General features: G+C 44.8%; 2 protein-coding genes across 2 annotated transcripts; both read left to right on the forward strand.

Moving 5' to 3' along the window:
* Positions 1–1,385: 1,385 nt before the first annotated feature.
* LOC308299261 (long-chain-fatty-acid--CoA ligase ACSBG2-like) lies at positions 1,386–3,377 on the forward strand (the record flags this gene model as incomplete). Its single annotated transcript, XM_080743001.1, has 1 exon — positions 1,386–3,377. The coding sequence occupies one exon, from the start codon at positions 1,386–1,388 to the stop codon at positions 3,375–3,377; it is 1,992 nt and encodes a 663-aa protein (XP_080599127.1).
* Positions 3,378–6,696: 3,319 nt separating this feature from the next.
* On the forward strand, positions 6,697–8,664 carry LOC308299270 (long-chain-fatty-acid--CoA ligase ACSBG2-like; the record flags this gene model as incomplete). The annotated part of the gene is made up of 1 exon (XM_080743013.1): positions 6,697–8,664. The coding sequence occupies one exon, from the start codon at positions 6,697–6,699 to the stop codon at positions 8,662–8,664; it is 1,968 nt and encodes a 655-aa protein (XP_080599139.1).
* Between the last annotated feature and the right edge of the window lie 7,466 nt (positions 8,665–16,130).

Consider the following 16,130-nt stretch of genomic DNA (forward strand, 5'->3'; position numbering starts at 1 on the left):
CAACCTGGTTGTGCCAGACCCCCTGTCTGTCATCATCATTTATGACATCATGCCTTTTGTAGGCATGTCATCATCATGTCATCATCATATATACCCTTTATATAGAAAACCCGGACCGACATTTGCTTATGTAGGCCTACCCATTTCATGGGTCTGGCAAACACATTCTTTGATATTACTCATAGAGACTTTATCCCAAAATCACGCAAATCAGTACACATTATCTCTATAGTGATGTGATCAAGACGGATTTGTCAGATATTTCATATTTTATCCTGATCGGCTAACATTGGCCTCCAAAGTTTGCAGGATTGGTCAGTTTTTAACAAAATGCATCAAATCAAGAACATGGTGCGATTTCTGTGCAAATCTTGCACGCACACACTACCACTATAGATCGAGGAACAAATGTCACCATTTTCACATTGGCCTGTGTGTGTGTGTGTGTGTGTGTGTGTGTGTGTGTGCGTGCGTGCGTGCGTGCGTGTGTGTGTGCGCCTGCATGGGCTGCTCAACAGCGCTACTGGTCACCCAGCGGTATTGCAGCTCATGTTACAGACAACGTTACGAAGTTACATACACACGCAGTCACGCCTAGGAGACGGCCACTGCTAAAATAAAGAAATAAAAAATAAAATAGAAGCAGTGCTCTTCCGAGCACAGGTCTCCTCCAGGTCAGGTAGGATTATTGTGGCCTCCTGGTGGTGCTATAATAGGCCAATGTGAAAAGGGTGCCGTGTCTTCTTGGGCCTTTCACGGCAATCGGACGCTGCATGCATAATTTGAGGCATTTTGTTCCAAAAATGTGTTTAGCTAAAGTCAACCTGCTGGTGGCACTATAACAGGCTGATGGGATCAATCCTGCAAACTTTGGAAGCCAATGTTCGCCAATTAGGAATATATCAAATCTGAAGGAGTAATATCAAAGAATGGGTTTTACATAAGTTGGCCTCCTGGTGGCCCTATAAAAGGTACCGGTAGATGTGAAAAATGCAGGGCAAAGGTGTTTCCTTGGCACCTCGACAGAGTGCAGTTCTATTTATAATTTGTAACATCTGCCTCCAGTAACTTGGTGTGTGTATTGCTGAGGACACAAGGGAGTACAGTGCCCCGTGTGAAGTCAATAGAATTAGCAGTTCTCCAAACATATTATCCTATATTAAATGTTGTAATGGGCGGACCACAGCCAAGTCACTAAGACTCAGACATAACCATAAACAAACCCGATACGCCCATACTGTATAATTGGCAGGACCGAGGCCACGACACTATGACATACCCATATCTATCCTATATAAGGATTGACTTTGATGACTTTCACATTCTGCTCACAATAGCAACAAAATAGAAAAGCGAGATACCACGTAAGATTGGAGATAGCTGCCATGAGATACCTACCAATAGCAGAGAAACCTCGTCTGTGGACATCCAGGGGCAATGAGGAAGTAACACTGAGGATAGCGGAGTCTGGTCTGGCCGCCGAACCCCCACTAACGGTCCACCAGATGTTTACCTCATCTGTGCAGCGCTTTGGCAACTTCACCGCTCTGGGCTGGAAAGATGGCGAGCAGCAGAAGGTTTTCAGCTACACAGAATACTACCAGGAATGTCGGACGGCAGCCAAGAGCTTCCTCAAGCTTGGCCTGGAGCGGTACCATGGTGTGGGTATCCTGGGATTCAACTCCCCCGAGTGGGTAATTTCAGACATTGCTGCCATATTAGCAGGAGGGTTCTCCGTAGGTATCTACACCACCAATTCTCCTGAGGCGTGTCAGTACATAGCTGATAACTGCAAGGCCAATGTGATTGTTGTGGAGAACCACAAACAGCTTCAGAAGATCCTCCAGATCCAAGAACAGCTGCCCTACTTGAAAGCAATTATACAGTATAAAGACACTCTAAAAGAGGACAGACCAAATATTTACACGTGGGCAAAATTTATGGAGCTGGGCCGAGCCGAGCCAGATGCTCCGCTTGATGACATCATTTCCAGCCAGAAGCCCAATCAGTGCTGCACGCTCATCTACACCTCAGGGACCACAGGTACTCCCAAAGGAGTCATGTTAAGCCACGACAATCTAACATGGTCAGCTTTGGCCCAGAAATACCATGTGAATCTGCCAGATGCCACGTATATGCCAGATGCCACTGTGGCCCAGGAGAAACTGGTCAGTTACCTGCCCCTCAGCCACATCGCCGCTCAGATGGTTGACATCTGGGTTCCCATGAAGGTTGGAGGGGCCACATACTTTGCACAGCCAGATGCCCTCCAGGGATCTCTGGGCATCACTCTAAAGGAGGTGCGTCCAACATTCTTTATGGGCGTACCCCGTGTGTGGGAGAAGATGCAGGAAAAGATGAAGTCTGCCGGTGCCCAGTCATCCACCGTTCGCAGGAAGGTGGCCACCTGGGCCAAGGACGTGGGGCTATACACCAACCTCACCAAGATGAACCAAAACGGAGCAGTTAGTCGTGAGTCGCTCAACTACCGCATTGCCAAGACACTTGTGTTCAAGAAGGTGCGCAAGGCACTGGGCCTGGACCACTGTTTCAAGTGCTATACGGGTGCTGCCCCCACCACCAAAGACACTCAGGAGTTCTTCCTTAGCCTGGACATACCCTTATACGACGTGTATGGCATGAGCGAGGTCACAGGACCTCACTCCATATCCAAGCCCAATGCTTTCAGACTCACCAGCTGTGGGAAGGTGATGCCAGGGTGCAAGACGAAGATTCAACACCCAGACGAGGATGGTAACGGTGAGCTCTGCTTCTGGGGTCGACATGTCTTCATGGGCTACCTTAACAAGCCTGACATGACGAAGGAGGCCATTGATGCTGATGGATGGCTGCAATCTGGTGACGTTGGTAAACACGATGAGGATGGATACCTTTTCATAACCGGACGCATCAAAGAGCTGATCATCACAGCAGGCGGAGAGAACATTCCTCCTGTTCCCATCGAGGACGCTGTGAAGAAGGCCATACCGCTCATCAGTAACGCCATGTTGATCGGAGACTACAGGAAGTTCCTATCGATGCTGCTCACCATCAAGTGCGAGGTGAACGGTGAGACAGGCAACCCAGAGGATGAGTTGACAACTGAGGCTGTAGAGCTGTGCAAGAAACTGAGCAGCAAATCCATGCGTGTCTCTGAGATTGCTGGTGGCAAGGACTGTGCTGTTTATGCTGCCATCCAGGAGGGAATCAACCAGGTCAACAAGAATGCCACCTCCAACGCCCAGCGCATTCAGAAGTGGATTGTCCTGGACCATGACTTCTCCATCAATGGGGGAGAGCTTGGTCCTACCATGAAGTTGAAGAGATCAGTTGTCATGAAAATGTACAAGGATCAGATTGAGAACTTTTACAAATAGTTGGCCACCCCAGTACTCCCAACAACCACCTTGCAGCCCAGTTAACTGGGTGCTAGGGATGTAACAATTTTGATTGATTGAATATTTTAGACAGAAATGTAAAACATCGTGAGTTCAGTCAAAACACTTAGTCCAAAAAGATTACACCAAAAGAATCCTTATAATAATAATAATAATATCTCAAATGTATTACCCAAAGACGCTTTACTGGTGAAAGAGAGGACTAAGAATAAACAACTTTATTGAGGAAAAACACTAAGACTAGGGGATAAAACCTTTAAAAACATAAAAATGAAGCGAGTTAGCTGGGGAAAGAAATATGGAAGAGGTGGGTTTTGAGGGCGGTTTTTGAAGGTTTGGAGGGTGGGGGTATTTCTGAGGGTTTTGGGGAGAGCATTCAAGAGGGTTAGGGCAGCAAAAGGAAAAACTCTGTCGCCCCAGGTACGGTATTTGGTCTTGGGGACAACAAGGAGGTTTGCGTCACCATACTTGAGGGAGCGGGAGGGGACATGAGGTTCCAGGAGATTGAAGAGGTATGGAGCTAGATTGTTTAGTGTCTTGGGTGTTTAGTAGTACTTTGAAGTGGATTCTTTGTTTGACTGGGAGGCGGTGAAGGTCGCGGAGGACTGGTGTAATGGTCTTCTAGAACGGGTACGGTGAGCAGGAGGGAAGCTGAGTTCTGGACATATTGAAGTGTCGCTGTTACTACATGTCATATTTTCGACACCCGACTCTAACCCTCACTGCCGTGGAGTGAGTCGCTAACCCTCCAGTCGAAATGATGGTCGTTCAAAAGAGCGGGATTCTCCCGGTGTAATGTGGTCTCTAGAACGGGTACTGGTGAGCAGGAGGGCAGCTGAGTTCTGGACATATTGAAGTTTATTGAGGACTTTGGAAGTGCCTTGCGGTCTTGTTTCCTTTCATCAACATAAACTAGCACCCAAAACATTCCATATCATCACAAATATAAACCACAAGTACAGAGTATGAAAAAATAAATAATGTATATTTTATATAATGTTATGTGTTTTTGGTACGTCTCTACTCCTTTTAAAAGAGAGCCTGAAGGTGATCAGTAAAGGGGAGAACCACCCATTTTCAACAATCAACTATATCATTGATATAGTTTTGTGGAAGGGTTTGGCTTGCAAAGTACACTTTAATGATGTCATCAAAGTGTACTTTGCAAGCCAAACCACACTCGAGGGTATATTAATGATATAGTTGATTTTTTTAAATGGGTGGTTCTCCCCTTTAAACTTGGGTTGACACACAGGTATAACAGCCTGAGGGACAGCTGCCAGGGCCCTTTTATAGCCTGCTACAGCATCTTGTCTATTAGGTCCTTAATGTTACCTTCAAGTGTGTTAGGTTTGTAAAACTGCTAGTTTGGCCTTTGCATGAAATGAAAAACCCCAAAAGTGCATTCTTGGACTCTTGTCTTTTTAGAGCCTCGATTAGGTTGCTTCTTGCAGACAACATATATGGATTGCATTTTTATAGGGCTTTTCTAAGCAAGTTGCGAACTCAAAACGATTTACAATGGTCCATTCATTCATACATTGGAAAGTGAAGCGGCGAACATTCGACGCCAGCGTCCTCACTTCCCATATCCACACACCAATTGTGGAAAGCTGACACCAACCGACTCATTGGAGGCAACGTAGGGTTCAGTGTCTTGCCCAAGGACACGTCGACATGTGGCCAAGAGGAGCCGGGATTCGAACCGCCGACTCACAGCTCTACCTCCCGAGCTACAGCCGCCCCAAGATATGGGACCTGGCGGTCGCTTATCTTTGACCCTCTCAATATCATTATGGGCCTGTGACGGCATCTAACAATATTGTCGTTAACGTGATACCTTGAATCAGATGCAATTGGAAATTGGTGGAAAAACATTTGGGAGCGGTGCTACCCCGAGTATTGGTTGAGCTTCACATGACAGTTAGCTTGCTGCAGAATATAGTCACGTCGGCAAGCACACTCGCAATTTCCAATTGCATTTTTCTAGTTATCTTGTTGCTGTTGGGCAGAGACCTTGTAGGCCTATGTGCATATTTGAACTTTTTATTTTTCTCTCTGTAAATTAATGCCCTACTTCATCACACAAGAGTGTTGCACAATTGCAAATCTTGGCGTGACCGCTGTGAGCTTGAAGATCATAGATAGATCATGTATGCTGTAGCCTATCTGACTGGGACCCCAATCTATAATGTAAAATCCACAGTTAATTTAACAGAGTGTACAAACAAATGGACCTGTAACATTCACGGTCCATTTGGTACACTCTCTGAGTTGTTCAATATCTACAGTACATGCTCCCACTAGCTCAGATGATGGAAAACAACAAAATAAGCAACCATAGTTATGTAGACCATACACAAATGAAATCTATATAACCGTATCACCGTAGGGCTACACTGAGTAAATGCATTGAACAAATCAATTGATTGTGCCATAATTTTCTTCAATTAAACGGGTGATAGTAGACATAAAGGAGCACTTCTCCCATTTTCAACCGTATGTTACTATAAATGCGACAAATCTCTGTGAGCATGCGTAGATGTAATCCACTTATCTCGAGAACCGTTCGTCCGACTGGCTTCAGATTCGGCACGCGCGTTCCCCGCCGTGGCGCGGAGTGCAGTGCCGGGCCGGATGCGCAGTTTTTCCGAACCGGCGCGAAACGTTCGGAATCTCCGTATGCGGAGATGATTGTTGACATCAGGCTGTTTCTGAGGAAACTGGCGCAAGCGCTGACTCATTGTGACATCACATCATAAAAGGCTCTGACATCAGGAACGGCACATGAGTCAACAAAAAATGCCATGGTTAGGTATTGAATGTCATCAGTATGACGTGTTCTGATGTTCATATGGACACAGGCAAACATATGGTCAAAATGGCTCTTATGACAACAGGTATAATGTGGTTTGCATTAAAGGGTAGGGCATTCACAGAGATCTCCATATATGGATAAAATGGATGCCCGTATGCGGAGCTGATGTCTGACATCAGAGTTTGTGGGGCATTCATTCCCTAAATATCATCAATATGAAGTCATAGGACATCATAGACCTGGCTACAACAGCTTCTCTGACAATAGGCACAACAGTATTGCCAGTGGCATGTGTTCCTAACGGGCATCGGCATTGTTAGGCAAGGGTTTTTTGCTGTGTGACAACAGAGCAGTGCTATAAAGGTCGGCTTGTCATCATAATTGTGCTCACAAGAGAAGAGGGGAAGCTGAAAGTGGAGAAGAGGAGACAAGAAAAGAGGAAAGAGATCAAAGACGAGACGGATTGTCTGCACCAACGGAATGTCTGCACCAATAGCAGAGAAACCTCGCCTATGGACATCCAGAGACAATGAGGAAGTGACACTGAGAATGGGGGAGTCTGGCATAGCTGCCGAACCCCCACTAACGGTACACCAGATGTTCACCTCAGCTGTGGATCGCTTCGGCACCTTCACCGCTCTGGGCTGGAAGGACGGCGAGCAGCAGAAGGTTCTTAGCTACAAAGAATACTACCTGACCTGCCGCACAGCAGCCAAGAGCTTCCTTAAGCTTGGCCTGGAGCGGTACCATGGTGTGGGTATTCTGGGATTTAACTCCCCCGAGTGGGTAATTTCTGACATTGCTGCCATCCTGGCAGGAGGTTTTGCTGTGGGCATATACAGCACTAGTTCTCCTGAGGCTTGCCAGTACATAGCAGACAACTGCAAGGCCAATGTGATTGTTGTGGAGAACCACAAACAACTTCAGAAGATCCTCCAGTATCAAGACCAGCTGCCATACTTGAAGGCCATCATCCAGTACAAAGGCACTCTAAAAGAGAAGAAACAAAATCTCTACACATGGGCGGAATTTATGGAGCTGGGACAGGACGAGCCAGATACTCCCCTTGACGATATCATCGCCAGTCAGAAGAACAATCAGTGTTGCACACTCATCTACACCTCAGGGACCACAGGGCAACCCAAAGGAGTCATGCTAAGCCATGACAATCTGACATGGACAGCCTTAGCCACCAGCCGTCACATATGCGTGACAGATGCCACTGTCGCTCAAGAGCGTTTGATAAGTTACCTACCCCTCAGCCACATTGCTGCTCAGATGAATGACATCTGGGTCCCCATGAAAGTTGGAGGGGCCACATACTTTGCACAGCCAGATGCCCTCCAGGGCACCCTGGTCAACACCCTGAGAGAGGTGCATCCCACATTCTTCATAGGTGTCCCCCGCGTCTGGGAAAAGATTCAGGACAAGATGAAAGCCACTGGTGCCCAGTTGTCCACTGTTCGCAGGAAGGTGTCTGCCTGGGCCAAGAATGTGGGGCTACACACCAACCTCTGCAAGATAAACCAAAACGGAGTCGGTCGTGAGCCGCTTACCTACCACATTGCCAAGATGCTGGTGTTCAACAAGGTGCGCACAGAGCTCGGCCTGGACTGCTGTGACAAGTGCTACACGGCTGCTGCCCCCATTGCCAAAGACACCCAGGAGTTTTTCCTCAGCTTGGACATCCCTGTGTACGACGTGTACGGTATGAGTGAGGTCACAGGACCTCACTCCATGTCCAAGACCAACACCTTCAGACTCACCAGCTGTGGGAAGGAAATGGAAGGGTGCAAGACAAAGATTGACAACCCAGATGAGAAGGGTAACGGTGAGCTCTGCTTCTGGGGCCGACACGTCTTCATGGGCTACCTCAACATGGCCGACAAGATGGAGGAGGCTATGGACGCAGAGGGGTGGCTTCACTCCGGTGACCTTGGTAAACACGATGAGGATGGATACCTTTTCATAACCGGACGCATCAAAGAGCTGATCATCACAGCAGGTGGAGAGAACATTCCTCCTGTTCCCATCGAGGACGCTGTGAAGAAGGCCATACCGCTCATCAGTAACGCCATGTTGATTGGAGACAACAGGAAATTCCTGTCCATGCTGCTCACCATCAAGTGCCAGGTGGACGGTGAGACAGGCAACCCAGAGGATGAGTTGACGCCAGAGGCAGTGCAGCTGTGTAAGAAGCTAGGCAGCAAGTCCACACGCGTCTCTGAGATTGCTGGTGATAGAGACTGTGCTGTCCATGCTGCCATCCAGGAGGGAATCAACCAGGTCAACGAAAATGCCACCTCCAAGGCCCAGCGCATTCAGAAGTGGATCGTCCTGGACCATGACTTCTCCATCAATGGGGGAGAGCTTGGTCCTACCATGAAGCTGAAGAGATCGGTGGTCATGAAGATGTACAATGATCAGATTGACAACTTCTACAAATAGGTGGCCACCCGCAGTACTCTTGACCGCCCCTGCCTCTCAAATAGAGCTGCCTGGACAAATACATACTAGAACAGACACACAACTGAAAAGCACAAACTGAAAAACACAAACCAATACACATTATGCCTTTTCAGAAATAATTGTTTACATTTGTTGGTGTTGTGTGCAAAGAAATTAAGCCATTGCAAAACAATCTATGATGTTTTTCTTTTCAACTTCTGTGTTGACCAGACCACACATTTCAGTGTGGTCTTGTTTGTCACTGCTGCCCCTACAGGCTACCGGCTATCAGACAGATATGTTTCAGATGTGAAACATAATAGCGCAAACAAAAATTATAATAAACTAGAAGCAGTGCTCTTCCGAGCACAGGTCTCCACCAGGCCACACAAATCGGCCTGTTATAGCGCCACCATGAGGCTGATTTGAAAAATGTGGGGCAGAGGTTCTAGATTGGCATCCAGGGAGTGTGTGTGCTCAGTTTGGCAGCGATCGGGCCAACGGTGACTGAGATTAGCTGCTCACAAACTGCGAGGACGCACGCACGGACGGACGGACGGACGCACGGACGGACGGACGGACGGACGGACGGACGGAGGGGAAAACATACTCTCCCTCAGCCTTCGGCTGGTGGAGACAATAAATTCATAGATGTGGTTCTTGGACTTGCCAGGAAATGCATGTGCAAAAACATGGAAGTCTGACTCCACATCCTCATAGCAAGAAGGTTCTCAGAGATTAACAGTTGTATTTCTCTTGATAAGATTACCTACAGTATGTTCTGAGAAATGTGCTTGACAGCTTTTTGAGGATTTGGCAATCGTATCTAGATTACATGTGGCAGAGAGAGTCGCAACCCTAGCCTTGAAGCCTCAAAAGTCTAGTATCTCCCTCGTTCCATAAGGATATTCCTTTGGAGCGATGGTTTAGATATTGGACTTACACGTGGGAGGCCTGGGTTCGAAGCCTGGGTGGGGAGGTCTGATTCACCTCCATTACAATGGTGCTGTGACCTGGATCGGGCTTCCCTGTAGGAGGAGGTCTAAAGGGGGGTGAGTGGCGGAGAGAGTCGCAGCCCTAGCCTTGAAGCCTCAAAGGTCTATCTCCCTTGATCCATAGGGATATATCCCTTTGGACCGATGGTTAAGATATTGGATATTGGTCTGGGTTCGAAGCCCAGGTGGGGAGGTCCGATTCACCTCCGTTACACATACAGTAATCTAATCGAGTGTCATTACCTGTATGAAAGCTGTTAAAGGTCCTGTCATTGTTTGGTAATATTAAGTGTCTCAAATTTACATCCCCCCTTTTCTTTTGTTAGTGTGGTTGCCCCAAGGGCAACACACTGTAGTTCTGGGGAAACTTTATTTTCACTAGATAAACTTCTCCGCTGTCATTGGAAATTGATTGAAATTGATGGAAATCAGATGTAATTGGAAATTAAAAAAACATTTGAGGAGTGGTACTAGCTCGGGTATTGGTCAAGCTTCACATGACAGTTAACTTGCTGCAGAATATAGTCACGGCAACCTGCATCTTTCTTGTTTGTTCTTATTCTTGTTTTTGTATACTTTTGTTTTGTATAGCTTATGTCTACTCTGGATGGTCAGAAATTGAAAAAGGAAAACAATGTGAGGCAACAATTTTCTTTCATTTCATGATGTGGTGTCTTGAAATTGCTACTTTGTTTGGGTGTCTATGTAAATTATGCACCTTGACCAGAATGATTTGATTGAAAACATGTCAGTCCAAGGGCCACTATGGAACCAACTATAATACACCTGGATTTGAGCTGAGTTACTTTGAGCCACTATAAGGCTTATTATGAGCAAACAAGCCAGGAAAAAGAAACACTTTAAAACCCTAATGTAAATCTTAGTATAATAAGCTTCGGACAAGCTAATGAGAGCAATGGTAGCGGTCTATTTTTTGTTTTGTTTTTTCTTGCCTATGAAGAACAACTGGATCTCAGAAGCCATTTTTCATTTAGTTGTATTGGCAGTGGCTGGGACTAGATGATAGCCTACTGTCTTATTGCAACGAAGAAAGGGTATTTTTGAGTGGTGCTTACCGCTCCTACATCTGACTTTTTGTGTATGTATGTCCATCCGTTCGTCCCACAAAGCTGGTCATTGGCCAAGCTCCATTGTTTTTAGGGCCTTTGAGGCGTCGCAATGCCATACGTGGACTCCATAATCAGTGCAACAGTTCCCGAGTCCACAACATAGACCCCATTCCTATGAACAGTGGCGTGCTTGATGTAGGCCTACCTCCATGCTGTTTACATTTTTGACAATGAAAGTATTCAAATAATCAATAAATCAATGAAGTGGCAAGGAGACAAGATCAGTAATTACCACATTAGAAGAGAAGGCCAAAGAGGAGGTTTTTGGATGCGCTGAGAGAGGGCTTGCAGGCAGCTGGAGTGAACCGAGATAGAAACAGATAGAAACAGATGATCCTCTGTGGCAACCCCTGGAATCAGACGAATGAAGAAGATTGAAGTGACACCTAAACTTGTTAAATTAACAGGAAAAAAGATTTTCATATATTTTGTGCTCTTTGATTCCAAATCAGGTCTTCCTGTGTCCTTTATCTAAAATAAATCTTTATGTAGTTGCAGTTTCCAAGCTGCCCAGCAGTTGGAGCCAACTTTCTATTTGGACTACTGTAGTATTCCATGTATAAAGTGGGTTCTGTCAACTGGACCAAATACATTTAAACCAGTAAGACTCCCTAATCGGGAGATAAGCGACCGTTGGTCGCTTATCTCCACAAATAGGCCAAAAGTTTGTTTTACCAATTATTACACTCTATGTGAACATTTACATCAACAAATCCCAAGTACTATGCAGAACGACCCATTTCAAGTTTTTAATGTACAACAATATTTAGAAAATAGGTCTACAAGCTGACAGTCCTCGTCCCTTATATTCCCATAGGTTATATGGAGATCTCAGTGTTTGTCAGTCCTTGTTCATTTATGCCCATATATGGACATCTCTATATCTACTGTAACAGTCCTTGTCCCTTTATGCCCATATATGGAGATCTCTTAACTGTAAGTCCTTGTCCCTTTTATGCCCATATATGGATATTCCTGATGTCATCAGTATATGAACATATATGGGCTTTCTGATATGCCCATATATGGAGATCTCTTAACTGTAAGCCCTTGTCCCTTTTATGCCCATATATGGATATCCCTGATGTCATCCGTATATGCCCATATATGGGCTTTCTAATATGCCCATATATGGAGATCTCTGTATCTCCATATATGGGTATAAAAGGATACTTCAGGTCTGACATCAGGTTTGTTTATATTGGGTTGCTAGGTTTGACATCACAAACTCTATGGGCCATCTGACCTAGAAATCTATATTTGGGCATAGATGACTCATCGTGACCTCATCACACGTCGACCGCACGTGTGACGTGCGGTCGACCGCACGTGTGACCGACGGACGGCCGGTGGAGGTTTTCATACTAAACTGCGACCTTACGGTCGCAACAAACAGAGCACCACTTGGACACTGCTTATCTCCATCCTACTAACTGACAGTGGGTAGATAACCTCATTCTTCTTACACTTCTCACCCACCAGTTTGAATGTTCAGAGAGACAAGGTGACATTAACATGGCAGTACTGAAATGCAGTACTGTTGGCACCATTATGGAATCTGGAACACTGTCTCTGCTGACCAGTTTGGGGAGCAGACCGGCAAAACGATCAGGATGGATGCTCTCATGGGCATGTCACTGTTTGATGAGCTTGTGTGTGGGTAAACTGATGCCTTCCCTAAAATGCACAGAAACAGTAGAAGGGGAGTTGAAGCACTGGTGTGTCTTGGATTGAGGTGTACCCTCACCCACTGAAAGATCACCGCCCTCATCAATCCCATCATTGGATACATTTCCGTCACTCTGTTGTGAATAGTAATGTCCTTCACCCAGAGTGAGAGACTTTTGTGCGTGCCAATCAGGAGGGAAGGGACAGGAGGATGTGGTGGGTGGACTTTCTGATGCCGATTATAAGTTGGAGCATATGATGTTTAATGTTGCAAAAGATAAATACTGTAATCTTTTTGGTTTTATACGTTGTCCTCATGTTATTGTGAATACCAGTTAAAGAAACCATGAATAAAGTGAATCATGGATGTTTATCAAGCTTTTTCTATGTGTTGTTCTAGAGGTCAAATGTAACCTTTAGCTGACCTTTAACATGTGATATTGACCTGATATATTTTTTAAAGGAATGGATTCTACTTTTCTAAAAAAAAAAAAAACTAACAAATAAAAACATATAGTCTGAGCTTTATCTCACCATTTCTCAAAGAGAGATGGTCAACTATACTATATGCCAGTGTGTGGAAATACTACTCTCACTTCCTTGGCCTACTGGCAGCATGCACAAGAAATGTGGTGCTGCTTAATGCTGATATGGGGTAGAAGTTTGCAAGACTAGTTCCTAGAAAAAGACAGATGGGTGAAAACGTAATCTCCGGCCCCTGCCTTTGGCCTGGCAGAGATAATGAAAACAACGATGAACAAAATGTGTATATTTGTAATGCTTTATTGAATACAGGCCTAATGCGTCATATTTTATGACGTTTTAGGGTGAGTTCTTAGATTGATTGATTGATTGATTGATTGATTGAATACTTTATTAGACAGAAATGCAAACAGCACAGGTATAGTCATACATTTGGCCTAAAAGGATAACCATTGCGGTCCTTTGTATTCAATTCATCAACAGAATAGATCGAAGAGACTATTCAGCAGGTTCTTTTCCCTGTGAAAAGATGACAAAATACATACAATTAGACTGCCTTCAACTCAAATCTTTAGTTAAATCTCAGTTCATGATAACTAACATAATGTGCCGTCCAGTGGTGTAAAATAACTAAGTACATTTACTCAAATATTTACACGTGCAGTTTTGAAATATTTGAACTTGAGTATTTCCAATTTCCAATACTTTTACTTCTACTCCACACTACATGTTGGTACAACTAATGTTGTACTTTTACTCCACTACAATTATTTGAAAATGTTAGTTACTAGTTCTTTGTAAATATAACTTATGATATTATTATATAAAACACATAACCCACTTTAGCCCTATTTTATACCTACTGTAGGCTGTTTGAAAATAGCCGATCTACAGGCTCACAATGCGCCGTGATGCTCACAACGAGCTTGCAGATCTGCTATTTTCAAACATTTTGTACTTTTACTTTTGGAACTTGAAGTATATTTTGATACCTTTGGTACTTTTACTCAAGTAAATCTTGAATTCAGGACTTTTACATGTAACAGAGTATTTCTACATTGCAGTATTGATACTTTTACTTAATTAAAGTAAGTTCTTTTTACACCACTGGTGCCTTGTTCATATTGCATTACGCATTTACCTTGGAGTCACGACTTTTAGCTCTCATCTTGTTGACCTGGGATTCTGCGATGTCAGCGCGCTCCTCCGCCTCCTCCAGCTCATGCTGAACCTTCCTGCACTTGGTCAGGTAAGAGTTGGCTGCCTCCTCCTACAAAATCAGAGAGATGCGGTTCAAAGCCTGAACACTTGAAAAGAACATCTTGCGATAACAGTTCATACTAGAACTGCACTCGAGGTGCCAACTTGGGTCTTGTGCACAAGTATGGCCTATTGTGTGCCAGCAGAGCGCACCATGAGGTGTACTCATCACTGGCATCACTGGCCACTTGCATCACCAGGTCCCTCATTGGCTGTTAATGATGACGTTGCCAGAAATGCTGGTCCCTGATTGGGCTACAGGCTTAAACAAAGAAGGACACCAACTTATTCAAGTCAATGGAGAAAATTAATTAATCATAAGTTAATATATATTAAACTATATATGTAAGCGTATCTCTTAGCAAAATGCAAGCAGACGAGTCCCAATGAATCCAGGTGATTTGACATCTGGGCCAGGTGCGTGCCCCTAAAACTGTGGGTGGAGTAGCGAGGCAAAATAAAGTTTATCTGGAAAGATGGAAGAAAGTCAGACAAGTACTATAGTCTGGTTGCCCTGTTAGAGCAACCACACTAACAAGACAATTTCAGGAAAAGTGTGGTTGCAGCTAATGCAGGATGTGGCCCATGTTGCATGTTCATTGGTGTCTTGGGTTCAGCTCTGACTTCTTCTTTCGTCTATCATCGTCCTTGTGATTGGTTGGCGACATTTTATTTCACAAGATTTCATGTTACTTAGGGGAGGACATGGGGCTGGCTGACATCTTCTCCCCCTTGCTTATGTCGGCCTAGGCAGGGTTTGAACCACTCACCTTCCGCATGAAGGGCATATGCTTGTTGTCATCATTCAGCATGATCATCCAAGACAAAAAGAAAAGGAAGACAGACATGCCATCTCCGGTTTACTTCTAATCTCTGAGTGAAGTAGGTGGCTGCCTTTTAGGATACCGGAAGCAGTTTGGAGTCTATTATTTCCAATGTAAGAGTGAACGTGAACACGAATCCATAGCCCATAGTTTTTCATACTAAGATTTATTATCGACCTTTCTCCTTCACTACAAACATTCTTACCGCTTCCTCAGCCTGTCTCTTGTAGCCCTTGACCTTCATCTGCAGTTTGCCCACCAGATCCTGAAGCCTGGCAAGATTCTTCTTGTCCTCTTCAGTCTGAAGTGACAGTGAATTTATAACATTAGCCATATGTTCATGCAATCTAATCTATTCATTTTGCCAATGGCATGATGATCAAACGTTATGTATATATTCTTATTTGTATTGTGCCTTGCTCTTTTTGACTGTACACAACAGTACCTTTTTCTTTTCATACTTATCTCTAACTTTGTAAACCTTAAACTGCTGCAGTGCTGCCTCTGGGCGACTGAATTTCCCCCTTGGGATAATAAAGGTATCTACAGTATCTATCTATCTATCATTGAAGTGAGCATGCTATACAGTACCTGGTATGTCAGCTCCTTCACTCTCCTCTCGTATTTGCGGACACCTTTAACAGCATCCGCTCCACGTCTCTGTTCAGCTTCAACCTCTGACTCCAGTTCACGCACCTTCAGAATTGAATTATGCACTATGAAGTTAATTCCTCTTATTTCATTGTCTTATGATAATACCACCTTCAGAATTGAATGATGCACGAAGAACTTACTTCTTTTTAATTCCTTGTCTATGAGTATAACCATGCAGGCACGACGTGCACACAAAGACATCAAAGGGGGCTTGAGCCCCTGCCCTTTTATCGGTCTGTAAAAAGTGCCCTCTCCAGACCATGAATGCCGTTTTTACTCTGTGAAACATTCTCTGCACATCCCTGAGTATAAGTATAACCTGTGTTGAAGTAAACTACATCTTACCCTAGACTCCAGTTTCTGGAGCTGCTTCTTGCCTCCCTTCATGGCCAGGTTCTCAGCCTCGTCCAGACGGTGCTGCAGGTCCTTGACGGTGACCTCCAGGTTCTTCT

This window comes from Nannobrachium achirus (assembly GCF_963921795.1).
Source record: "Nannobrachium achirus genome assembly, chromosome: 2".
NCBI lineage: Eukaryota > Metazoa > Chordata > Actinopteri > Myctophiformes > Myctophidae > Nannobrachium > Nannobrachium achirus.